The sequence below is a fragment of the Lepus europaeus genome, chromosome 7 (assembly GCF_033115175.1).
Source record: "Lepus europaeus isolate LE1 chromosome 7, mLepTim1.pri, whole genome shotgun sequence".
Taxonomy (NCBI): domain Eukaryota; kingdom Metazoa; phylum Chordata; class Mammalia; order Lagomorpha; family Leporidae; genus Lepus; species Lepus europaeus.
The window spans coordinates 67,131,861-67,159,857 of NC_084833.1; the positions used below are offsets into that span (position 1 = coordinate 67,131,861).

Below are 27,997 nucleotides of genomic sequence, written 5' to 3' on the forward strand. Positions count from 1 at the left end.
CTTTCCTCCCCCTTCCCTCCCTCTACGTCTCCCCTCCCACTTCGGGTTGCCACTGCCTCGTGTGACAGGGGGAATGAAAACAAGGGAAGCGGGGCGGGGAGGCGGGCTGCAGGGGCGGGACTTTCGAGAGCCTGGCCAATAGGCGTGGAGGGGGCGGGGCTGGGGTGCGGGCCGGCCGGAAGGCTGCGTGCAGGCCGGGTGGTCAGGGAGGGCCTCGCGGGATCGAGAGGACGCTCCGAGGTGAGAGGGCAAGTGCGAGGCCCTGCGGGAAGCCACCCTGAAGAGAAGGCGTTGGGTGAGTTTGCAGGGGCTGAAAGCGGGCTACGAGGAGGGGAAAGTTGCGAACCGAATGAGAAGCAGAGAGAGTAGCGGGTAAAAGCACGATTGCGGGAGGACGTTGGGAAAGCGAGCTGTGGGTGGGCGCCTTGAGCGATGCTCGGCGTGGGCCCCTTTTGTACGGAGTCTGCCAGAGTTTGCTGAGGGATATTGCTGGCTGCTGAAGAGCGTGAGCAGCGCGACTCTGGGGACGCCGCCGACAGAGGGGGTCCGAAGGGGTCAGGGTCGGAGCGGGGGCTGGGACCCCACGGAGAGGAGCCGGTGGGCCGGCGAAGAGCGTGTGACGGCCGGGCTTCCACTCCGTTAGGAGTAGCGGTGGGTGTTCTCCCACGGAGAGCCTCCGAGAAGACCATCAATTATGTAGAGTAGAATGCGAAACTGGAGAAGTCCGATACATTATGCATAGGAGGCTGGGATTCAGCCAGCCGAGCACAGCTGGACCGCTTTAGGACATCGTCAGCTTTCGTCATTTCTTGGACCTTTGCTGAAGTGGGGTAATAATACAGTGCCTACCTTATAAGGTTTTACTAGATAACTCACAGTAAAGTGATTAGACAATGCCCCTGCATGTTCTTAAATACTAGTTGGTGCTGTCACAGAATCCGGCTGTATTTATTTAACTGTACAATTTATTATGTTGAACCGACATTTTCAGAGTGCATTGAAAACTTACATAGTACCTATGTTCTAAAAAGATGCAACACAAAACACAACATAGGAATATATGATTAAAGGAAGATAAGTCTGTGGGCAAATAATTGTATCATGAACTCAGAATATAATTACATAGTTAAACATTAATTTTTTTCCTGTGTTGCCAGGGAAAAAATGGAAAAGAGTGAAACCACATTGGTCTTTATCATTCTCTATATATAAAGAAAAACATTTATCAAAACAGAAAAATTCTATTTTGTAAGAGGAATTTATTACTTAGATTAGTAATTCTTAATGTTAATACATACACCCCTTTTAAGGGGAAAAAAATTGAAACTTGACAGATACTTCTGAATATTCCAGTTCAAGAAATACTAATGTAAGAAATTAAAGTGTAGGGCTGGCATTGTGGCATAGCAGGTTATCTGCTCTCTGCAACACCAAGATCCCTATGGGTAATGGTTCAAGTCCCAGTGTGCCACTTCTTTTTTTTTTTTTTTTCCGAGCAAAACAAAATCAAATTTAATGGTCTTAAATGCAAAAGTAAAAACAAACAAAAAACACAAAAAAGCAAAAGAAAATTAACAGAACAGAACAACCCAAAATGTCAAGGCAGTTATGAAGAGAACTTGGAGGGTTAATCTTTTTAAATCTACAAATCAAAGGTTTTTGTTAATAGATAGCTGGCAAGAAGTAAGTACTTTTCTGCGGAGTGTTCATACGAAAGCAAAATTCCAAAACAAAACCCTACTAAAATAGAAACAAGTCTAGCGCTCACAAGAAGGGATGCGAGAGATACAATGCTCAAATGTTTATGTGTTATTAAAAAATAAAGCTATCTTATGCATTCAAGGTATGTTAAAGGCTCTTGGAAACCGGAGAGCTCATCGTGAACGACAGTTTGCAGTGGGGGCACCGTGCATGTGATGTGGGCACAAGCTCGGGGTCGGGGCACCAACACACCCGCAGGCGTGCCGGGGCTGACAGCTGACTCTACAATACACTGGAGTTTCCCTGAAACTCTTTGGTCCGTTCCCATGGGTGGCCGGGCTTAGAAAACAGCTATGTGTCCTTCTCTGGAGGGTCCTGCCTGGCCTGGCGTGTGGCCCCCTCCCCGGTGGCAGCCCACCTCCAATGTACCCCGCTGCCACTCCCAGGACCACTCAGCAGAGCCCAGGACTGAGCGAGCGGGAAGTGCCTGTGGGACCCGCTTCGGAAAGCAGCTTCCTGTCAACCAAAGCATCAGTTGCTTAGAATGTGGACGCAGTTGGGAAGACACACCCTCCACGTCTGTCTAACATCTCTAGATTGAGAACTAAAACTAAAAGATCATCCTTTTCTTATCCAGTTTGTGAAGACAGCGAGTGAGACGCATGTTAGACAGAGGTTAGAGCAAGCTTCGGCTTCTCCACCAACCGGAGGGACTGGTTAGTCAATGCAGTCTACTTAGGTTTCTGTTTAATATATATTTTAAAGGAAATAACTTAAGAAACTTAAAATTGGTCTAACATTGTGGGATTTCAAATATTTGAACATGTCGGTGGCATCCCAGAATATAAAAACCTTTCCACTTCTCATTTAGACTAAGACAAACACTTGTGAAAATTGGCGCAAAATGAGTTCTAATCCAGCTCCCTGCTAATGCACCTGCAAAAGCAGCAGTGCTTGGGCCCCTGCATCCACATGGAGACCTGGATGGAATTCCAGGCTCCTGGTTTCAGCCTGACCCTGCCCCAGCCCTTTGGGGAGTGAACAAACGGATGGAAGACTGTCTCCCTTCCTCTCCCTCTTTCTCTGTGTGTCTCTCCCTTTCTCTGTGTAACTGCCTTTCAAATAAATAAATGTTTAAAAAATTAAAGTATAGGCCGGCACCGCTGCTCATTTGGCTAATCCTCCGCCTGCGGCACCAGTACACCGGATTCTAGTCCCGGTTGGGGCGCCGGATTCTATCCCAGTTGCTCCTCTTCCAGTCCAGCTCTCTGCTGTGGCCCGGGAAGGCAGTGGGGGATGGCCCAGGTCCTTGGGCCCTGCACCCACATGGGAGACCAGGAAGAAGCACCTGGTTCCTGGCTTCGGATCTGCATAGCTCCGGCCATAGTGGCCATTTGGGGGGTGAACTAATGGAAGGAAGACCTTTATCTCTGTCTCTCTCTCTCTCACCATCTAACTCTGCCTGTCAAAATAATGATAATAATAATGAAAGTATAAATACTTAAAATTGTCCTAAGGGGTGGGCATGTGGCCTAACAGTGAAGAAGCCCTCTTCCCTGTGTCAGACCTCCTGGATTTGATACCCAGCCTTTTTCCTGACAACATCTTCCTGTTAATGTACTCCCTGGGAGGCTTTGATGATGGCTCAAGTAAGTGGGACTCCAGCCACCCATGTGAGAGACCTGAGGTCTCAGCTCCAACCTAGCACTGCCTACTGCCAGCATCTTTTAGAGAACAGACTCGCACATGGTCACTCTATTTGTCCATCTTGTTCTCTCCAAAAAAGTTTTATGTTTATTTTACAATACCACCAACAAAAAGGAAAGCAAAAGAAGAAGAAAAGAAGCCTTACTTCGTGGTTGTGAGTCATCGTTTTAAAAGAGGTTTTAATTTAGTGAGTGACAAAACTGTTTTAAGGAATCACTGAAATAAATTAGACTAAAATATTTTCATTAAATTCTGAAACAGCCAAGTACACATATGCCTTTACCCTGGGAACCTGCAGATCCTAGTTTCAGAAAAATCTGACCTGGAATGCATGTTTAACAAGAGTTTTATGGAAAAGATATCCCCAAAAAATCCTTCAGATAGTCATTTATTTAATTAATCTTAAATAAAAGCTATATACACTCTGCTTTAAAATGAAATTGATATCTGTTTTTAAGGGTTTTTTTTAAAGGTTGATTTATTTCTTTGAAAGGCATAGTTACAGAGAGGCCGAGAGAAAGAGGGAGAAAGAGAGAGAGAGGTCTTCCATCCACTGGTTTACTCCCCAAATGGCCGCAACAGCAGGAGCTGGGCCAGTCCGAAGCCAGGAACCTGGAGCTTCTTCCTGGTCTCCCTCAAGGGTGTAGGGGCCCAAGGATTTGGACCATCTTCCACTGCCTTCCCAGGCCATAGCAGAGAGCTGGATCAGGAATGGAGTAGCTGGGACTCGAACCAGTGCCCATATGGGATGCTGGCACTGCAGGCAGTGGCTTTACCCACTATGTCACTCCACAGGCCCCAAGTTGATATCCTCATGTTAATGAGAAGAACTTAAAATTGGAAGGAAGATTTAATATATCATTATATGAACCTTATCCACTTGATCCTTTCTATGCTTCTGTTTTGCATTTTTCCAGTACCTTCCCTCCTGCTCTGCCATGAGATAGTAAAATATTGTTCTAGAAGGAAATAAAAACATTATTACTATAATATTCTCCATGCTTACTATTAGTCAAAAGGGGACTAATAAATAAGGTTAGAGTTTTTGCCTTTTCTAGTCCAGATTGGCATGCAAACAAAGTCCTTGGACAAAAGATCAATATTCCATATGAATTTAGATAACAGTCCTTGATGAAATACTCGCAAGTGGATTTCAGCAACATGTGAAATGGATTATATGCCCTGATCAGATGGTATTAAGAATATTCAAACGACACATGACAGTCTTAAAAAAGGTAAATATTCAAATTAACATGGATTAGAGATCTTCAAAAAACTTTGCAAATAATGAATAAACAAAAATCATTAGTCATCACTGAAATAAATAAGACTACAGTAAGATACCACTTCATGCCAACTAGGAAGGATATAATTAAGAATAAATGGAGGCCGGCACCGCGGCTCAATAGGCTAATCATCCCCGGGGTTCTAGTCCCGGTCGGGGCATCGGATTTTGTCCCGGTTGCTCCTCTTCCTGTCCAGCACTCTTTTTTTGTGGCCCGAGAGTTCAGTAGAGGATGGCCCAGGTCCTTGGGCCCTGCACCCGCATGGGAGACCAGGAGGAAGCACCTGGCTCCTGGCACCGGCCAGGAGCAGAACCTCAGCGGCCATTGTAGGGTGAACCAATGGAAAAGGAAGACCTTTCTCTGTCTCTCTCTCTCACTGTCCACTCTGCCTGTCAAAAAAAAAGAATAAATGGAAAATAACAAGTGTTGACAATGATGTGAAGAAAACAGAACTCTTTATACACCACGTGAAATTGTAAAATGGTACATCTGCTTTGGAAAATACTCAAAATGTTAAACATAGCTGTCATTAGAACTGGAGCTGTCTTCCAGATACAGGAAAAATTTTGTATATAAATGCTCATAGCAGGGCCGGCGCCGTGGCTTAACAGGCTAATCCTCCGCCTTGCGGCGCCGGCACACCGGGTTCTAGTCCCGGTTGGGGCGCCAGATTCTATCCCGGTCGCCCCTCTTCCAGGCCAGCCCTCTGCTATGGCCCGGGAAGGCAGTGGAGGATGGCCCAAGTGCTTGGGCCCTGCACCCGCATGGGAGACCAGGAGAAGTACCTGGCTCCTGGCTTCGGATCAGCACGATGCACCAGCCGCAGCGGCCATTGGAGGGTGAACCAACGGCAAAAGGAAGACCTTTCTCTCTGTCTCTCTCTCACTATCCACTCTGCCTGGCAAAAAAATTAAAAAAAATAAAATAAAAAATTTTTAAAAAAATGCTCATAGCAGAATTATTTTTTCAAAGATTTATTTATTTGAAAGTCAGAGTTATGCAGAGAGAGAGGTCTTCCATCCACTGATTCACTCCCCAAATGGCTGCAATGGCCGGAGCTGCACCGACCTGAAGCCAGGAGCCAGGAGCTTCATCTGGGTCTCCCAGGCTCAAGGATTTGGGCCATCCTCCACTGCTTTCCCAGGCCACAGCAGAGAACTGGATTGGAAGTGGAGCAGCCAGGACTTGGATGGGTGCCCATATGGATGCTGGCACTGCAGGCAGCAGCTTTACCTGTTACACCACAGCTCCAGCCCCCAGAATTATTCTTAATGTCTAAAATTAGGGGAAACCCAAATATCCATCAAGTGCTAAATACAGATTCCTTAGGTACTCCCTGAAATTCTTACTTAGATCTATGTTGGATCTAAATGTTTGCAAGAACATGTCATTGTGATTCTGGTATTCCATGAAACATTCTATACATCCTGCTTTACCTTTACCTTCATATTTTTTTAAAATTCTATGATAGAGGCAGAGAGAGAGAGAGGCCTCCAATGGTTCACTTCTCCATTGCCTCAGAGCTGGGAAATCAATTCAGTTCTTTGATGGGAGTGACGGGGACCCTTGTGCTTGAATGATCACCTGCTGCCCTGCAGGGTACACGTTAGCAGAAAGCTGGAATCCTGAGCAGAATGAGTACTCAAGTCCAGGCGTTGTGATGTGGAATGCAGGTGGCCCACGTGCTGTCTTTAACAGCTGCACCAAATGCCTACCCTACCAGCATGTTTTTAGAAACCCAGCCAATATGAAAGAAGCCCCTTTTTGCATCACCATAGGTATCTTTTTAGAACTTGTGGCAAATAATGTCACTTTTCATATTTTGTAGTCACATTTTCTTTACAGTCCAACCTCTTAACATCTGTGAAATCTCCACCATAATGGGAACTCAGTTTACCTTTCCAGCTGCATCTCTCACCGTATACTAACCCACCCTTACTTCATATACCCTATATTGAGGGTATTCAGAAAAGTTCATGAAAATTATGTATTACAAAAAAAGCTATGCATGGATTTAAAAAAAAAAACTGTACAACAAAATAAATTTATCCTTTAATTCCATTTTCCACAAACTTTGTGAGGTCTCTTCATACACTAACAGCATCACTGTTGACAAGAGAAGCCTGTATTTCAGTCATTGCTCTGGAAGTGACAGTACAGAAATGACCATTGCGGCCGGCGCCTTGGCTCAACAGGCTAATCCTCCACCTTGCGGCGCTGGCACACCGGGTTCTAGTCCCGGTTGGGTCGCCAGATTCTATCCCGGTTGCCCCTCTTCCAGGCCAGCTCTCCTATGGCCCGGGAAGGCAGTGGAGGATGGCCCAAGTGCTTGGGCCCTGCACCTGCATGGGAGACCAGGAGAAGCACCTGGCTCCTGGCTTCGGATCAGTGAGATGCGCCAGCCGCAGCGGCCATTGGAGGGTGAACCAACGGGAAAAAGGAAGACCTTTCTTTGCTCTCTCTCTCTCACTATCCACTCTGCCTGTCAAAAAAAAAAAAAAAAAAAAAAAAAAAGACCATTGACATCTACTGGTGGCAGGCATAATTCTCAATATGTAAGTGTATTTTCATGGATAAAGTAAAACATGACAAGTAGAACATCTCCTCTGCTTATTCTTCAAACCTATTCCCGAATTTTCTCATACGGTACTCTGTGTTAGAAAAGAAAATCTTTCCTTTCCTCATCCTCCCCATATTTGCCTTTAAAAATTGTTTTTTTTCCATAGCCACGCTTATTGGCATGTTCTCTAAAAATCACTCAAGAGCACCCTTACTTGTGTTGTCTTTCCAGAGTTAATCACTCTTCCCTCTAATTTCCTATTGTGCTTTGTTCATACCTAATTATTAAATCTAGCATTAGAATTCCCTGTTCATCCTGGACTTAATATAATCTGACATGTTACAGTTAATGGTACACTAGTGTATATCTGTAACTTCTGTAGATTTTGACCTTCGTTCATCAAGTAATAAAATGCTCCCATTTGTCTTTCTAGTTATGTTCCCTGTGATTTCTCCAGCAAACACAATGAGTTGCAAAGGGTAGAAACTCAAAACCTATTTCTTGAAAGAAAATAAATTGAAATGACAATGGAAAACAAATTCTTTTGTTGTTGTTTTTTAGATTTATTTATTCGAAAGGCAGAGTGAGAGAGGTTTGCCATCTGCTGGTTCTCCCCAAATGGCTGCAACTGCCAGGACTGGACCAGGCCAGAATTTCATCTGGTTCTCCCACATGGGTGCCGAGGCCCAAGCACTTTTTTTGTTTTCCTGTTTTTGTTATTGATTTTTTTTTAAATACACAGAGACAGAGATGTCTTCCGTCTGCTGGTTCACTCCCCTGATGGCTGCAGTGGCCAGGGCTGGGCCAAGCAGCTTCTGAGTCTCCCATGTGGGTGCAGGAGCCCAACAGTTGGGCCATCCTCCACTGCTTTCCCAGGTTTATCAGCAGATAACTGGACCAGAAGTGGAGTAGCCGGGACTCAAACTGGTGCCCATATGGGATGCCGCCACTGCAGGCAGAGGTTTAATCTTCCGTGCCACAGTGCTGGCCCTAGGCCCAAGAATTTGTACTGTCTTCCACTGCTTTCTAGGTGCATCCACAGGGAATTAGATGGAAATGGAGCAGCCAGGACTGGAACAGGCACTTATATGGGATGCTGGAGTCACAGGGAGCAGCTTAATCTTCTATTGTCATGACCCTAACCCTGGAAAACAAATTCTAACTGTAGAGAATGAAAACTTCTTTTCAAACCTCCTATTGTTAGTTACCAGTATATATTAAGTAAAGGTGTCAACAATAAGAAAAGTATCCATTATATATCTGTTTGCATATGGTGCTTTAAAAATTATAATCGTAAACACACTTGTGCACATTTACAGGTATTACATAAACAGACAAAATAGAAAATTAAATGAGTAAAACACAAACTACTTATCAGAAAGTGGAAATGAAGGACAAGTCATTTAATGGCATTTAAGGAAGCAGTAACAATTTCATTCCCAACAGTGAACTATAGGTGTTTAAAGAAATTAGACTTACAATGTACCTATAGAAGTAAATACATAATGAAGATCAAATAGTCTCTTATTCTTTCCTTATCACTCAGAATAACATAAGGAAACCATTCTTTTTTGATAAATCTCATAGAAGAAATGGACTTTAGGGGTAAATCAAATACTTACTAAAAAGGACCGATGTTGAGGCACAACAGAGTAAGCCACTGCTAGCAATGCCACACCGTGTTCTGTATCAGAGTACCAGTTCAAGTCCCTACTGCTCTGCTTCCAATCCAGCTTTCTGATAATGTGCCTGGGAAGACATTGGAAGACTGTGTATTAAAAAAAAAATCAATAACAAAAACAAAAAAAGTGCTTGGGCCTCTGCACCCATGTGCGGGACACAGATGAATCTCTGGCCTGGCCCAGCCCTGCAAGTTGCAGCCCTTCGGAGAGTACTTACTTCCCTGCAACCCATGTGGGAGACCTGGATAGAGTTCCTGGCTCCTGGCTTCAGCCTTGCCCAGCTCTGGGAGTTGTGGCTATCTGGGGAGTAAACTAGCAGATGGAAGATAGCTTTCTCACACACACATGCATGGGCCTCCTTTCCCCTCCGAACTCTGTCACTCTTTCAAATAAATAAATAAATCTTTCATAACAATACTTGGTAAAAGACTGTATACTTGGAGAGGAATGTTTCTAGTGTCAAGGTAATAAGTTTTGAAGTCTGACAGGCCTAGGTACAAATCTCACCTTTATCACTCAGAATTTGTGTTTTTCTTAAAGTTACTTATTAACTTTATGGTATTACTTTCCTTATCTGAAAATGGAAATTATAATTTATAGCTTGAAATTTATTCTTAGTTATTCAGATTGATAGATGCAAGTGTACAGTGTCTTTTGAAGCAAATATACAGATTTTAAACATTTTTTTTTATTTGAAAAGTAGACTTATATATAGAGAGAGGCAGAGAAAAAGATGCTCCTTCCGTTGGTTCACTCCCCAAATGGCCATCACGGCTGGTGCTGCGCTGATCTGAAGCCAGGAGCCAGGTGCTTGTTTCTGGTCTCCCATGCGGGTACAGGGGCCCAAGCACTTGGGCCATTCTCCACTGCCCTCCCGGCCACAGCAGAGAACTGGACTGGAAGAGGAACAACCAGGACTAGAACCCGGCACCCATATGGGATGCCGGTGCCGCATGCGGAGGATTAACCAAGTGAGCCATGGTGCTGGCCCCAGATTTTAAACATCAAGTTCAGAGTAGAAAGCCTTCATCCATCATTAAAGAACATCAATACCTAGATAAGTTAACTTGACCATGCTAATGAAATATAATGAAGAGACACACTGCTAAGTATAATAAGGAGCTTACACACAATAATTAGAATTATCCGGAGTCCTTGAAACTGAGTGTGGGACACAGAGAAAAGCCAGAAATAAAGATGATCAGGATCTAAACCAGACAAGGCCAAAGCATACCCATATCTTAATTTTATTTATTTTCATTTTACTTTAAAGGCACAGAGGCATATCGTCCATTCTCTGGATCACTCCCCAAATGCCCACAACAGCCAAGGTAGAGCCAGGCTGAAACTAGGATCCCAGAACTCAATTTGGGTCTTTCCTGTGGCTGGCAGGGACCCAAGTACTTGAGCCATCATCTGCTGCTTTCCAGGTTGTACACTGGCAGGGAGCTGGATGGAAAGCATGGGCAGGACTCGATTGCAGGCACTGCAGCGTTGATGCAGGCACAACTGTGGCTTTAGCACGTTCCGTAACACCTGTGCCACCTCCCCATGTTTTTTTAACAGAAAATGTTGTATGAATAAAATATTTACTTATTTATATGTTTTATTTAAATTTACATATTTCAAATTGAATATTTTATATAGATATAGATATTCTGGGGATTCCCTCTGGAGTCAGAGAGGTAATTGTAGTATTTGGTTTCCATGGTTGGATGATTCAGGATTCCAAGAATAATAGTTACTGTTTAGACCTCTAAAGAAGGGACAGCCACATAAATGAGAAAGACGCTTCTCAAATCATGGAGAATTGGAGGTTAGTATCCCTGTATTTTGGAGGTATTTCAGCTTTATAACTGATTTAGTATATTTTTATTTTAATTTCAGATTTCATTTAAATTCCTATGTCCTCCCCTGAAATTGCTTCCCTTTCATGGGGACAAATGAAAGTGCAAGGCTGTGCCACAACCTATAAGGACTGCAAAGTGTGGCCAGGGGGCAGTCGAGCCTGGGACTGGAGAGAAACCGGAACTGAGGTAACATGCATGTCTTTGGTCAACACTACCTGAGGCTGACCAACTTAAAAGTAATTATTTCTGTCTTTTGTTGAGCTATAATTCATTAGCAATAAACCCATCCTTTTAAATATACACTTGAATGGTCTTCTTATATTCTTAAGCTTGTATAACGGTTACCACCGCTGTTTATCACCCCAAAAAAGAAACCCATAACCATTAGTGGTCAGTGCCCGTTCTTTCTTGCCCTCAGCTCCTGGCACTGACTCATCTTTCTGATATTAATGAGCTTGTTCTAGATGCTTCATGTAAATGAAACTATTCTTTTTTTTTTTTTTTTTTTTTTTTTTTTGACAAGCAGAGTTAGTGAGAGAGAGAGAGAGAGAAAGGTCTTCCTTTTGCCATTGGTTCACCCCCCAAATGGCTGCTACGGCCGGCGCGCTGCGCTGATCTGAAGCCAGGAGCCAGGTACCTCCTCCTGGTCTCCCATGCGGGTGCAGGGCCCAAGGTCTTGGGCCATCCTCCACTACCTTCCTGGGCCACAGCAAAGAGCTGGCCTGGAAGAGGGGCAACCGGGAGAGAATCCGGTGCCCCATCTGGGACTAGAATCCGGGGCACCTGCGCCACAGGCGGAGGATTAGCCTATTGAGCCGCAGCACCAGCGAAACCATTCCTTTTTCTTAGGAATAGACCTAGGGATAATTTGCTAGGTCATATGCTAACTATGTTTAACCTTTTGAGAAACTGCCAGACTGTCTTCCAAAGCAGCTGTGCTGCTGCCTCACTCGACAGGGAGGGGGCAGGAGGCACACGTGCTCACCTTTCTTGCCAAGTCTCAGTCTGCTCAAGCTGCTACAACAAACAGACTTAGCACCTTAAACAGTAAACATTGATTCCTCAGCAATTCTGGAGGCTTGAAAGTGTGAGATCAGCATGTCTGTATGGTTGGGTTCTGGTAGGGAGCCTCTTCCGAGTTACTGTTAGTGATCCTCTCTTGTATCCTTACATGACAGAAAATGAGTCAGCTGTCTCTCTGGCGTTATCTTAAAAGGGTACTAACCCCATCCATGAGCTGTCTCCCCTCAAAACCTAATTATCTCCCATAGGCCTCAGCTCTCAATAACAGCACTTTAGTGTTAGGGCTTTACCAAATGAACTTCATAGAGACAGAAATATTCAGTCCATTCCAGCAAATTTGTATAGATTTTTTTCTAAAAATGTTTCTTTATTTGCTGTTTGCTTTTTGGGCCATTTCCAGAGGCTTTGAAGGGTTTAAGTTTTAGTTATGTGGGTTTTGTAGGGCTTTTTGTTTGGGTTTTTTGTTGTTTTGTCGGTTTTAATAATTTTCACTTAGGAACAGGTCAGTGGATTTCCTAGGGCTGGTAATGATGGAAAGAGATCCTTCCTTTCTGAAGGATAATCTTGTTTAATATATCCCTTATCTGAAATACTTGGGACCTGAAATGTTTCAGCTTTCATAGTTTTTCAGATTTGGGAATATTCACATAGATTCTACCAGTTGAGCATCCCCATTCCCAAAATTCAAACTCCAAAATGCTTCAAAATCTGAAAATTTTTAAGCACTTGATCAAATTGTGGAGCATTTTGATACTTGAATTTTTGGAATAGGGCTGTTCAGCCTGTACAAGATGAAGGTAAGTCTGCTAGTAGACTTTTGGAAAAGATTATTTAAACTAATAAAACAGTACGTATGTTACTAGACCAAATATTTGTCATTAATGTTTTGATAACTTTATCTGTATAAAATGTTTCCTTTGTAATCCTAAATGTTTTATCTTATGTATTTTAAACATTATTCTGAGGGGCTGGTGTGGTGGTGTATCAGCCTAAGCTGCCAGCTGCAATGCCAGCATCCCATATGCATGCCAGTTTGATTCCCAGCTGCTCTACCTCCAATCCAGCTCTCTGCTGATGGCCTGGGAATAGCAGCAGAAGATAGCCCAAGTGCTTTGGCCCCGACACCCTGTGGGAGACCTGGATGAAGCACCTGGCTTCGGCCTGGCCTGGTCTCAGCCTTTATGGCCATTTGGGAAATGAACCAGCAGATGGGCAGATGGAAGATCTCTCTCTGTCCACCATCTCTCTCTCTCTCTCTCTCTCTCTCTCTCTCTCTAACTCTGCCTTTCAAATAAATGAATACATCTTTAAATAAAAAAAACATTCCACACATCCATTACTCCGAGAAGAGAACCCCATAAGCCTCACTAGTCTGCCGGAGGAGCCTGTGGCACAAAACCAGGCCTTGCCCTTGTACAGTCACATCATCTCGGAGGCTGTTAATTCAAACAAGCGATGATGAGAATGTGACTCAGGCAGTGTCCTCGGGGACAGATTCCAGGAATCTTTTAACCTCGACTTACAGAATCTGTTTTTATCAGCAACACAGCCAGATAACAGCACTGCTACCACCCATTTATGCTCATTTAATTTTGGCAGAAGAAAATGCTCCTTTGAAAGTATAATTTGGGAATATTTTCCTTTAAAATGTAACATAAAATGTCCAAACCATAAAAAATACCATCCTTTTGTTTAGCTGGCATAGTGGGTAGTAGCTGGACATTTTCCCACAATCTTTCTCCCAAGAAAAACACAGTAAGGTTTTTTTTCTTTTTCTTTTCTTTTTTTTTTTTTTTTTTTTTTGGACAGTCAGAGTTAGTGAAACAGAGAGACAGAGAGAGAGTTATAGACAGTGAGAAAGAGAGACAGAGAGAAAAGTTCGCCCCCCTCCCCCCAATGGCCGCCATGGCCAGCGTTGCACTGATCTGAAGCCAGGAGCCAGGTGCTTCCTCCTGGTCTCCCTTGCAGGTGCAGAGCCCAAGCACTTGGGCCATCCTCCACTGTCCTCCCGGGCCACAGCAGAGAGCTGGCCTGGAAGAGGGGCAACCGGGACTAGTACGCGGCACCCCAACCGGGACTAGAACCAGCGCCACAGGCAGAAGATTAGCCAAGTGAGCTGCGGCACCAGCCAAACACAGTAAGATTTTACAAACTTGGGTCTTGTGACAGAAAGCCTCTTAAAGGAGAGGACCAGAATCACATACTCAGCAGGGACGTGAGCCTTAGTGGTTTGCCCTGAGGGAGTGGAGGAAGCACAGGAGATGGTGCAGTCTGGACTCCTCAGTGACGGTCTGAGGCACCACTTCCAGGCCTCTACAAAGCATGTACACCCACAGCCATCACAGAATTCCTTTTCCTTGCTCTGTATGTAATACCCTGTGCAGCAACACAGCCAAATTTATCACTTGAGTTCCACTGCTCCAGCGATCCCGATAGGCTGCGGCCGTCTCCAGCCTCTGAATCTCCAGAGAACTGTGGTTTTGCACTCTATATGACCTTCCACTTGACTTCCAGTAGTCAGGGCCTTCTTTCATCATACTACAATGTGAGCTTCAGAGGCTAGAGCACAGTGCTGCTCCAAGGAGGTGCTGTTCTTTCTTAAGTAAAGGAATCATTCAATATTTCAGGTAAATGCATTTATTTAAGGAAGGTGGAGATCTTGAGCCCTGATTTATTAAATATCTACCACGGTCATGTCACCAGAAATAAAAAATGTTAAGTTCTTTAAATTATATTTTAGTTCCAGGTGATTCTGGGATTGATCACATCACAGAGCTGTGGAAGTAAAAAAGGGCATCTAACCTATTCTAACACAGTCTGTAAGAAATAGCTGTTGTTATCAAGTGAATATGTATCCTTTTTTGTGTTTTGACTTTTTAAAAGTTATAAACTTTAGGGTAGGCATTCACCCTGTTGGTTAAGATGTTACTGTATCAGAGTGACTGTATTCAAATCCTGGCTTCACTCCCAATTCTAGCTGCCTGCTAATAGTGTGCACCCTGGATGGTTGCAGATAATAGCTCAAGTATTTGCATCCTTGTCATCTACATGGGAGTCCTGGATTAAGTTCTTCGCTCCCAGCTTTGACCTTGCCCATCCCCAGCCATTGAAGGCATTTGGAGAGTGAATCTGCAGATGGTAGCTCTGTCTGTCTCTTTCTCGCTCTCAAATAAATATTTTAAGTTACAACTTAAATAGCCTCAGGAAAACAATAATTTCTCTGAATCTTTCCTGATCATTGGGAAACCAGGGAAAATGGAGACTGAGTCAGTGTTCGGAGGTGCTTGGACATTAGCCCTGAATCCTTCCCAACATGAGGGTGCATTCTTGCTGCCGATCTGTTTGGTTCAGTTTTCCACATGCAGGTGTTCTAACCTGAAACACGAGTATAAACAGTTTTAGTGTAAATTCTCTAGAATGGTGAATATAATGGGATAGCAGTGGGAGAGAATTTTGCTTCATTATCAGCTGTAGAGCACTGAGTGATGAAGGTCACCAGCTTTACACCACCCAAGGAATCAGGAGACATGAGGAAAGCCCTCCTAGATATGGTGCATCTCTGCTGCTTTGTGTAGCCACCTGGCTTCTGTTTAGTTCTATTTCCTTGGGCAAATAAATCAGAGAGCAGGTGCGTATGTACATGTGCCTGTATGTGGTCTCTTCCTGCTAACCTGTAACTCACTTATTCTACTACACTTAAAAAAATATTTCATTTCAAAATGATTTCAGACATACAGGAGAATTACAAGAAAAGTACAAGGAGGGGCTGGCACTTTAGCATAGTGGGTAAAGCCATCACCTGCAGTGCCTGCATCCCATGTGGGCTGCTTCACTTCCAATGCAGCTCCCTGCTATGGCCTATGAAAGCAGCAGACAGTGCCACTCAAGTCCTTGTGCCCCCGCACCTGCATGGGAGACCTGGAAGAAGCTCCTGGCTCTTGTCTTTGGATCTGCTCAGCTCCTGCTGTTGCAGCCATCTGGGAAGTGAACCAGCAGATGAAGACCTCTCTATCTTTGTCTCTACTTCTCTCTGTAACTTTGTCTTTCAAATAAATAATAAATCTTTAAAAAGAAAAGTACAAAGAATTTTCGTGTATTTTTTACCCAGATACAAAAGTAACATTTTACCTTATTTTCTTTACATCCTCTCTACCAGTAGACAGGTGTTTTTTTTCTGAACTGCTTGAGTGTATTGTAGATATTATATCTCTTTACTCCTAAATGTTTGTGAATTTCATAAAAAACAAAGACATTCTCTAACAATCACAAGTAACAGAAAAATCAGGTTGGGCCGGTGCTGTGGCATAGCTGGTAAAACCGCCGCTTGCAGTGCTGGCATCCCATATGGGTGCCAGTTCAAGTCCTGGCTGCTCCACTTGCAATCCAACTCTCTGCTGTGGCCTGGGAAAGCAGTAGAAGATGGCCCAAATCCTTGGGCCCCTGCACTCGTGTGGGAGACCCAGAAGAAGCTCCTGGCTCCTGGCTTTGGATCGGTGTAGCTCTGGCCTTCGCAGCCAATTGGGGAGTGAACCAGCAGATGGAAGACCTCTCTATCTGTGCCTCTTCTAATGTCTCTGTGTAACTCCTTCAAATAAATAAATAAATCTTAAAAAAAAAAAAAAAGTGGTGGGAACTGCTCCAATTCTACCACTTAAAATCCTACCATCTAAAAAAAATAGGAGCTGGCGCCGTGACTCAACAGGCTAATCCTCTGCCTTGCGGCGCCGGCACACCGGGTTCTAGTCCCAGTCGGGGCGCCGGATTCTGTCCCGGTTGCCCCTCTTCCAGGCCAGCTCTCTGCTGTGGCCAGGGAGTGCAATGGAGGATGGCCCAAGTGCTTGGGCCCTGCACCCCATGGGAGACCAGGAGAAGCACCTGGCTCCTGCCTTCGGATCAGTGCGGTGCACCGGCTGCAGCGCGCTGGCCTTGGCGACCATTAGAGGGTGAACCAATGGCAAAGGAAGACCTTTCTCTCTGTCTCTCACTGTCCACTCTGTCAAAAATAAAAAAAATAAATAAAATTTTTAAAAAATCGGGAAATTAACAAATACTGTTATCTAATAAACAGACCTTTTTAAAATTTAGATTTCATATTCATGGAGTTAATTCAGCATATAATCTTTTGAGGCTTGCTTTCATTTAGCATAATATACTGCAGATTCATCTATGTTTTCATGTTTATCAATAGATTATTCCTTTTTATTGATGAATAATATTGTTTAAATTGAAACACAATCTGTTTATGCATTCATCAGTTGGTGAATATCTGGGTTGTTTCTGGTTTGGGGCTACAATACATAAAGCTGCTAAGAACATTCAAATACAACTGTTTGTATGAACACAAGTTTTCGTTTCTCTAGGATAAATAACCAGGCGTATGACTGCTGACTTGCATCATAAAGAATATTACGAGAAACTGCCAAGCTGTCTTTCAGAGTAGCTATACACTTCACAACACCACCAGCAGTATATGACAGATCCAGTATCTGTAGCCTTGCCAGCATTTCGTATCCCATTTTTGTTTTAATGTGCAGGTCTGTAGTGACTAATGATACTGAGTCTTTTCATGTGCATACAAGCTATTCAGATCTCTTCTTTTGTTAAGTGTTCAAATATTTTGCCCATTTTCTTCATGTTATGTTTTGAGAGTTCTTTACATACTCTACATACAAGCCTTTTGTATGGCAAATGTTTTCTCCCAGTCTGTGGATTTTCTTTTCATCTTATGAAAGGTAGGGGAGAACATGCTATGACTGAAGAACCAATGGAGGGCTAGTGTGACTGGCGCATGGAGCACAGGGAAGGTGGGTGCAGGGAAGCCATGGAGACCACTGGGAACTTACAGACCACATTAAAGAATTTGGCATTTCTTCTAAGGGGATAGCAGACCACTGAATACTTCTCTGCAGAAGGGTGACGTGAATGGTTCTGTGTTTTGATGAGATCACTCTGGCTACAGTTTGAACGATGGATAATTGCAAAGGACTAGAGTAATTTTGTGGAAACAAGTTAGAAAGTTACTGTAATAGTCCAAACAAAGAATTAAACCAGGATAATGGCCATGGAGATATGAGAGGAATGAACAGGCTAAAAAGATAATAAGTAAATATCTAGCCAATTTCCATGTACAGTCTTTGTGGGAAAATGTTTACTATTTTAACATTGATTGGATATGTAGCTGTAGGTTTTCCTTGGATCTTTGATGCCCTTTACCATAGAGAAAAAGGTACCCATCTGGTTTCATATGCTGAGAGTTTTCTTTTTCCTTTTTGAAAGGTAAACAGAGATCGCCCAATCACTGATTCACTCCCCATATGTCCACAACAACCAGATTTGGGCTAGGCCAAAGCCAGGAACCAGGAACTCAATCTGCGTCTCCTACTTGGGTGGGTGGCAGGAATCCAATTACTTGACCCATCACCTGCTGCCACCCAACTGTGCATCAGCAGGAAGCTGCAACTGGGAGCAGTGCCAGGAATAAGCCAACACTCTGATAAGGGATGCAGACATCCCAGAGGCATCGTAAACACTGCCAAACACCTGTCCCTGCTGATTTTTTTTTTTAATCACAAATAGTAATGAACCTTGTCATGGTTTTTCTAAATCAATTTAAATGTTTTTTTCTTTATTCTAGATGAACAATAATAATTTTTGAATACTGAACCAGTCTTGGATTTTAAAATATTTTATTGAATATTTTCATTAAATGTTTAATAATTCACCAATGAAAGCAATGCATGCCTAGACTAGCTTTTTTCTTTTTTTTTTTAAGATGTATTTATTTATTTGAAAGAGTTACACAGAGAGAGGAGAGGCAGAGAGAGAGAGGTCTTCAATCCAATGGTTCACTCCCCAATTGGCCACGATGGCCGGAGCTGTGCCTTTCTGAAGCCAGGAGCCAGGAGCTTCTTCTGGGTCTCCCACGTGGGTGCAGGGGCCCAAGGACTTGGGCCATCTTCTACTGCTTTCCCAGGCCATAGCAGAGAGCTGGATTGAAAGAGGAGCAGCTGGAGCAGCCGAGACTAGAACCAGCGCCCATATGGGATGCTGCTGTTTCAGGCCAGGGCGTTAGCCCGCTGCGCCACAGCACCAGCCCCTAGCTTTTTTCCAATAGAAAGGTATTGTTATAAATTCAATTTTTCACAGATACAGAACTATTCAGTTTCAAATAAACAACTTTTAGCTTTGTTGATTTTCTTATTTGTTACTTTTATTTTCTCATATGTTTTCTTTAGAGATATTATTTTGCTTTTTGTTTTCTAGCTTTTGAAAAAAAAAGCATAAACCATTAATTTTATATCTATTTCTGCTGTAAAGGTATACTTGTCTCTTTAAGTATTACTTAGCCATGTCTCATAATTTTGATGTATTTTCCTTTATCCTTTATTTCAAAAATAATTTATTTTGCTCAATTACCAATTATTTGTAGCTTTTCTACCTGTCTTGTTGCTAATAATTCCTAATTTAAAACCATTATGTCAGATAACATATGCTTTATTATTTTACTTCTTTGAAATATATTGAGTCCTATTTTATGTCCTTGCATATAGTCATAGTGAATATTCCATGTGTACTTGATAAACTATATACTGCCGTTGTTAGGATGGACAGCCTAAAAATGTGTATTAATTCAAATCAATTATTCTTGGTGATTTTGTGTATTCTCAGTATTCCATCAATTACTAAGTGATGACTATTAAAATTTCCAACTATGGTTATGATTTTGTCCCTTTAGTTATAATATTTCTGTCTTCACATATTTTGTAGTCTTTGTTAAGAGTGTACAAATTTTGAATTTTGAATTGTTCTTAATGAAACCTTTCAGAACCACAAAATGACATTCTTTACCTATAGTAATACTCCCCATCTTCATGTGATATTAATATAACCACATTAGCTTTCTTAAGTTTAGTGCTGGCAGCCGGCGCCGTGGCTTAACAGGCTAATCCTCCGCCTTGCGGCACCGGCACACCGGGTTCTAGTCCCAGTTGGGGCGCCGGATTCTATCCCGGCTGCCCCTCTTCCAGACCAGCTCTCTGCTGTGGCCCGGGAAGGCAGTGGAGGATGGCCCAAGTGCTTGGGCCCTGCACCCGCATGGGAGACCAGGAGAAGCACCTGGCTCCTGGCTTCGGATCAGCGAGATGCGCCGGCCGCAGCGGCCATTGGAGGGTGAACCAATGGCAAAAAAAAAGGAAGACCTTTCTCTCTGTCTCTCTCTCTCTCTCTCTCTATCCACTCTGCCTGTCTAAATAAATAAAAATAAAAAATTTAAAAAGTTTAGTGCTGGCATTTTAAATATTTTTCATCATTTTGCTCTCAGTCTGTGTTTTTATATTTAAAGTGCATACCTTTTAAACAGCATTTAGTTGGATCTTACTTTTTCATATAGTCTGACAATATTTGAGGTTTAAATGTTTCATCTTGATATTTGCTTTCTGTGTTTCCCTGTGTTCTTTGTTCTTGCCTTTTTATTGTTAAGTATTTTTTAAAGATTATTTATTTATTTATTTATTTGACAGAGTTACAGACAATGAGAGAGAGAGTCAGAGAGTTAGAGAGACGACCAGAGAGACAGAGAGAAAGGTCCTCCTTCCATTGGTTTACTCCCCAAATGGCTGTAAAGGCCGGAGCTGCGCCGATCTGAAACCAGGAGCCTGGTGCTTCTTCCTGGTCTCCCATGCGGGTGCAGGGGCCCAGGCACTGGGGCCATCCTCTACTGCTTTGCCAGACCACAGCTTAGAGCTGGGCTGGAAGAGGAGCAACCGAGACTAGAACCAGAGCCCACATAGGATGCTGGCACCGCAGGTGGAGGATTAACCTAGTGTGCCATGGCACCGGCCGAAATCAAGTATTTTTTTTTTTTTAAGATTTATTTATTTATTCGAGAGGCAGAGCCACAGAGAGAGGGATAGGGAAAGGTCTTCCATCCGCTGGTTCACTCCCTAAATGGCCAGAGCTAGGATGATCCAAAGCTAGGAGCCAGGAGTTTCTTCTGGGTCTTCCACATGGAAGCATGGGTCCAAGCACTTGGGCCATCTTTTGCTGCTTTCCCAGGCCATAGCAGAGAGCTGGATCAAGCAGCTGGGACACAAATCAGCACCCATGTGGGATGCAGACACCACAGGTGGAGACTTAACCTACTACACCACAGTGCTGTCACCTAATGAAGTATTTTTTAAATATTCTGTCGCCTCTGGACCTGTTGACTCTGTGTGTGTGTGTGTGTGTGTATCAGAGAGCCAGCGATCGCGAGCACATTGTGGCTCAGTGGATTGAGCTGCCACTTGTGACACTGGCATTCCATATCAGAGTACCAGTTTGAGTTTCAGCTATTCTGCTTCCAATCTAGCTTCTTAATGATGTGCCTGGGAAGGCACTGGAGGATGGCTCAAGTACTTGGGTCCCTGCTACTTATGTGGGAGACCAGGATGGAGTTCTTGGATCCTGGCTTTGGCCTGGCCAAGGCCTGGCTATTGTGGCCATTTGGAAGGATTATTGGTTTCTTCTCAGTATTTCTAGTGCCTACTCTAAGACTCGCACAGATTAAGTGCACTATAAGGTTTGTTGAATGAAAGAACAGAGGTTTATGGAAAAAGGAAGCACTGCTTTGTCTCTCCGAGTTTCAGTGCTGAGGGCATCGTCCTTGTTGAGATACCTACCAGGTGAAGCCCAGTAATGTTTTGCTGATATTTACCAACCTCTGACTCCCACATCTCCTTTGCCAACTCAGAGTAGTTCAGAGGCCTCCATGCTTGAATGTTGGATTCATTTTTGGTAAATACCTTACCTTAAATAAGCCTGGAAGACTGTTTCCATGTTTTAAAGCATAAATAGAAGTTTCCTAAAGTTAAGTGGCAAAGGAAACAATATGGAGAGTCTTGTAAAATCTTTCTAAAGTCTAAAGTAGAACATGATACACAGTGCTTTCTTTTCCCACCACACTTACCACTTTATAGCTGAGTCACTTTGAATGACCTGCAGTTTCCAAGGCCTTGCCTTTGCTTTGTGCATGCTGTTCCCTGACCAGTAAGTCCTTTTTTTTTTTTTAAGATTTATTTATTTATTTCAGAGGCAGAGTTACAGAGAGAGAGGTCTTTCATCCACTGGTTCTCTTCCCCAGATGGCTACAGCAGCTGGATCTGGGCTGATCCAAAGCCAGGAGCCAGGAGCTTCTTCTGGGTCTCTTATATTGGGCCATCCTCCACTGCTTTCCCAAGCCATTAGCAGAGAGCTAGATTGGAAGTAGAGCAGCCAGAACGTGAACTGGCAGCCATATGGGACATCAGCCTCTCAGGTGGAGGCCCAACCCCTACGCCACAGTGCTGTGCCAATCAGTTAGTTCTTGTCTGTCCTTTATGTCTCAGTTTAAATGTTACCACCTCTGGGATGCCTTCTCTGATCACCTCCCTAGCCTGCCATATCTCATTTAGGTGCCATTTTGTCCTTAAAATGTCCTGAACTTACTTATTTGTAGCACTTGTAAAACTATTGACATTTCTCTTTAGTCTTCCGTATTTTTCACTACCTTGGACCTCTTTAAGGGCAGCACTGTATCTTCTGTTATTCCCAGGGCCCAGAATGATGCTTGGCACAGATTAAATCTCAGTAAACCATTTCTTAGATGAATGAATCTCACAAGAATGCCTATTGAAAAGAAAGATTGAAAGCAGGCACCTGTCTACTTTCTCTTTCCGCATCCAGCATTCTCCTGGCGTGCAGCCTGCAGATGTAAAGGAGGTTGTCGAGAAGGGTGTACAGACACTCGTGATTGGCCGAGGCATGAGTGAGGCCTTGAAGGTATGTATTGGTGTGCAGCCTTCCCGAGGGCAGGGGGTGACCCCCTGGATGTCTGTCTCTGCAGATAGCTCCTTCTTTGAAGTTCATCTCTACGTCCTGTGCACTCTGTGCTGAGATGCAGGCTGGTAATGGTTGCACATACTACTCCGCCTCATCAGAGTGTTAACCTTGAGACTGTGTTCTTTCCACTGTTTCTCAGAAATGCCTCAACCCCAGAATTTCTCAAGATCTACAGTTACAAATACAGCCATGTGTTTTTTAACAAGAGGACACAGTGGAAGGCCACCACAAAATACACTGAACACCAGAGTAAGGTTTATTGGGGGTTGGGGGTAACCAACAGGCTGCCTCCCCGTACACAAGAGAACAGCAGCCTGTGCTAGAACAGGTCTTACATACCTTTGCAGAGGTAAGGAAGTGGGAACAGCAAATCCAGTTAAGGTGGGGGTGGAGCTGACGCTTGTGGTTGGGCCATCTGGTCACCTGGCTTCTAGTAAGCCAGGCCGGGCTTAGGAAGGAAAATTATTGTACAAGATGGCGACAGGGCCAGAGCCTAAGATGGCATCCAGGGCTTGAGATGGTACCCCAGATAAGATGGCACCATTGTACAAACACAGTCTGAGATATGCAGCACCCTTGTGTGAACTTCCTAGAGTGTACTTACACCAAGTGAAATACTACAACATCACTAGGTCATACTACCTTATGGGACCACCCTCATCTAGGAGGCACACTGTTAAGGGAGATGACATTGTAAAATGCACTGTATGTGGTGGTTCTTTAGATTTTAATACTGTTTTACATGTTTGTAGTATATTTCAGTTCTTTTTCTTCTCTTAAACACATCCAAGTTATGCTTTTCTCTCCCTTCAGAACAAAATATTTTTTTAATTTTACTTATAGAAACAACACATGTTCATTGTGAAATATTCAAGATTCAATGCAGAAATAGAGAAGTTCAAAGGTGAAAGATATCCCCTCGCCAGCATCCCCACTTGGTATATACTGCTCTGGTGGTCTCTGTTCACATCTGCAATTATATGCACATTTATATCTGTAAATACAGATGTGTACACTTGGTGTACACATGTAACCATTTATATAAATAGTATTACACTTATGTATCCTTCCCTTTTGTCCCCAGTTAAATTATTTTATCATGGACAGACTTGCACATAACTTTACAGAGGTGTGCCTCTTTCTTTGCTTTCTGTAGATACACTATAATTCTGTTCCCTACTGAGGAAAGTGCTCCTTATTTATTAATTTATGTTTTCTTAATTTACATCAGTTTTTCCCCCATTACAGTAATTCCTGTCTTTAAGACTTTCGTGGTTGATAGGAATTATATACTGCTATACTCTTCATGATTCGGTGACTATTTTTAAGATTTGCTTTACATGAATGAAGTTGAATGTCTTTTCTTTGATGACTGTGTGCAGCCCATGCTTATTTTTCTGCTGAACTATGGTCTTTTTACTTTTATTTGTTGAACTCTTTATTAAAATATGTTATCTCAAAATAAATATTTATTAAATATGTTATCTCAAAAATAATTTTTAAATGAAAAAGACTTGTTATAAATCTTCCATGCATATAGAAAGGTAATATAAAGCATATTACAAAATTTTTTCAGAGTTCTTTCAGAGTCTAGTTAAAATCTATTTTAAAAATATATTCAGGACAAGCCAGAGTTGAGAAAATATCCAATAACAATTGTCACTGTTTGATTTACAAATACATATCAAGCACTTCCTACCAGGAAGACACTCTTCCAGGCACTGGAGAAAACAAGCTAGGTAAGATAAACAAGGTCCATGCCCCTCATGGACAATTGAAAAAACTAGATAATTTCAGATAACAAATGCTGTTTATGACGAAAGCAGTGAATTAGGTGGGGCTGCTTGTGGGTGGCAAAGGCAAGCCTCTCTGGGAAGATGTTGGAGCTGCAGTGTATACATTAATCCATCGTCACACAAACACTGTGATCCCTGTTTTACTGCAGGGGAAACTGAGGCCAAGACACTTTATATGGCCAGGCTAAGGTCTTGCAGGTGGTACATAACAAAGTTAGTATTTAGATTCAGGTCATTCCAACTCAGACTTTTCTAAATTTAGTATGGGCTCTTCAGCATGCTAAACGTTTTACATCAATAGCCTCAGTTGGTTCTCATCGAAACTCTGTGCACTGGGTGGGATTATTCCTAACTTGCAGACGCGGAAACAAATGCTCAGAGAATTTAATTCACTTACCTCAGGTTACACTGCCAAGTAAGGACTTAGAGCCAAGGCTGGCTCGCAAATCCATGCGTTTCCCAGCTCGCTTAACCTTCAGGCATGGGTATTCTGATACTTCTGTCAACTTCTCAGAGACCTTTTTGACTCATTGGGGCTCACTGCCAAATTTTGGACTGGTGATTGCTGAGTGACCGAGGAATAACATGCTGCCGTGACATTCTGTGGGGCGCACTTGCCACATGGCAGGAAAGGAAGCCCTGGAAGGGCCTCTCCTCTTACTTACTCCTCTCTCTTCCTCCTTCCCAGGTGCCTCCATCAACTGTAGAGTACCTCAAGAAGCAAGGCATTGATGTGCGGGTCCTCCAGACAGAGCAGGCAGTGAAGGAGTACAATGGCCTGGTCGCCCAAGGGGTCAGAGTGGGAGGTGTCTTTCATTCCACCTGCTGATGGAACCCTAAGAGAGCAATAAATCACGAGGCAGTGATGCCTGTGTCACTCTCACCATTCTCCTCCAGGCATTTTTAAACACATGCTTACGTCAGATCAAGTTTTACCATGTACTGAGGGTTGGATTGGATATATGGAAACCTTCGGACAAAAATAAAGCCAGTGCCTTGAAAGCCAAAGAAAAGTGTGTGCACTAAAATCACATTGCATATCGGATAAATCCACTGCCTACAATGCCAGCATCCCATATGGGTGCTGGTTCAAGTCCTGGCTGCTCCATCTGATCTGGCTCCCTGCTAATGCACCTGAGAAAAGCAGAGGATGATGGCCCAAGTGTTTGGGCTCCTGCACCCACATAGGAGACCCAGAAGAAGCTCCTGGCTCTTTGGAATATTTATCCATCAATACAACTAATATATGTTTTTAAAGATTTATTGATTTATTTACTTGAAAGGCAGAGAAAGAGAGATCTTTTATGTGCTGGTTCAGTCCCCAAATAGCTGTAACAGCCAAGTCTAGGCCAGGCCCAAGCCAGAAGCCTGGAACTCCATCCAGGTCTTCCACATGAGTGGCGGGACCCAAATACTTGGGCCATCTTCCACTGCCTTCCCAGGCCATTAGCTGGAAGCTGTATCAGAAGCAGATAGTCAGGCTTTGATCTGGCACTCCAGTATGGGATGCTGGCATCACGAACACAGCTTAACCCACTTCACCACAATGCTGGCCCAACTAATACTTCCGGAGTAGCTCATAGGTCGGCCACTGCGTGGGCTCCTAAGAAACAGCAAAACCAGTGTTAACAAGAGGCTCACATTCTAGTGGGGAAAGTAAGTATACAAATAAATATATAATGTATGTAGAATCAATTCTGAAGCAAAATAAGCAGGATAGGCAAACACTGATGAGGCTGTTTCAAGCATGTGGTCAGGGAAGGTCCCGAACGCCAAGAGGGAGCCCTTGAGGGAGGGGAACAGAGCGTGCCCTGAGGGTGACGTTGAGGCAGGCTGTTCTAACCTGTGATGTGGGCCAGACGGTTCTCTCTAGGCCTCACCTTCCCTGACTAGAAAGTATTGGGGCTGGACTAGGCCTTTTAAAGGGCCCTCCTGGCCCGGACTTTGTTCTGTCAAATACCCACCTGGCCTGTGTGAAGCCTTAGAATAGACTAACTGAACATAAGTTATCTGCATCATCTTACTTTTTCTTCTCTCCTCTGAAAAGGGCTATGTGTATAGGCTTTGTTGTCGAATCCTCTTGATTGTGAACTGCAGCCTCTGCCATTCACTGGCCGGGCATCGATTTGATCTCAGTTTCACTGTTCTTGTCTGCTGGGCAGGGATATGAGGACCTGGAGTCACTGTGGGTGTTACATGAAGTAATTCACACAAAGTTTGCACCTGTTGCCTGGCAGGTAGGAAGGACCCAATAAAGTGAGACCGTTGTTGGCATTTTCTATTAATGGAGTTACTGTATAAAGCAACTAGTTTAATTTTATGATTCAAAATAAAGATTATTATTTCATAGAATGTTGGAGACCACAGATACTCTCTGACTCATGTATTCAGTAATTCCCCTTCATGCCCATTTACTGAGAATCTATTACTAATTCTTATGACCAGTTATTGCTGGATCCTGGGGGTACAGAGAGATGTTACAATTCCTATCCTCAAATGAGCTTTTTGGGAGAAAGACAGTAAGCACATACTAGTGATAAAATGTGTTAATATTACAGCAGTTTCCCCAACAGACAAATACCATATGTTCTCCCTGACCTCTGGGAACAGAGTACCTAAAAGGTAATCTACAGAAGTGGAACTGACACACTGAGATGCCATAAGATGTGATGATTCTGAACAGCCCTTGTCTCAACAGTAGAGGAACAGGGTTTTGTTTTTTTGTTTTTTTTCTTTCATACTATTTGTTGAACTCTTATACTTAGTGTAGGGTTAATCTTATGAGTATAAAGTTAACTGAAAATAGATCTTTGTAAAAAATTAGAATGGGAATAGGAGGAGAAGAAGGAAAAAGGGTGGGAGTGCTGGTGAGAGGGAGGGTAAGGTGGGAAGAATCACTGTGTTCCTAAATTTGTACATATGAAATGCATAAAGTTTGTATACCTTAAGTAAAAGGTCTCTAAGTAAAAATAAAAAAAATTTTAAAAATTACAATAATTAAAAGGTATAGTGGTGGCACAAAAAATAGACTGATTTACTTTACCAGAATGGAGGGAAAATTAGGGAAGACATCACAAAGAGAGGACAAGCCAAGTCTTAAATAATGAAATGTTCATGAATTCCCTTAACAAACATTTACTTGGTGGCTCTTAACTAGATATTTACTATGTGAGGTATTTATCACAGCTATGACTAAATAAAATTACTCCACTCCAGTTGATGTCGAAGTAGAAGCCCTGAAAAGCTCCTTTTTACTCCATACGATCCTGCCACCTCATTGGTTCAAGTAAGCATCTAACTGGGAACCAACCTATGGGCTGCACAGCCATTTAAGATGTGGCTTGGCAAGAAAAGATAAGCTAAAACACTCACAACAGGACCAGCGTTGGGCAGCAGGTTAAGCTGCTGCTTCCAACTCCAATATCCCATATTACAGTATCAGTTCAAGCGCCAGCTGCTTCACTTCCAATCCAGCTCCCGCTAATGTGTCTTGGAAGACAGCAGAAGATGGCCCAAGTGCTTGAGCCTTGCCACC

General features: G+C 43.2%; 1 protein-coding gene across 1 annotated transcript; it reads left to right on the forward strand.

The window, feature by feature from the left end:
* Positions 1–179: 179 nt before the first annotated feature.
* AAMDC (adipogenesis associated Mth938 domain containing) lies at positions 180–27,323 on the forward strand. Its single transcript, XM_062196763.1, has 4 exons — positions 180–295; positions 10,824–10,972; positions 22,511–22,606; positions 25,151–27,323. Exons 2-4 carry the CDS (start codon positions 10,841–10,843, stop codon positions 25,289–25,291), a joined length of 369 nt encoding a protein of 122 aa, XP_062052747.1. The 5' UTR covers positions 180–295; positions 10,824–10,840; the 3' UTR covers positions 25,292–27,323.
* The last annotated feature ends 674 nt before the right edge of the window (positions 27,324–27,997 follow it).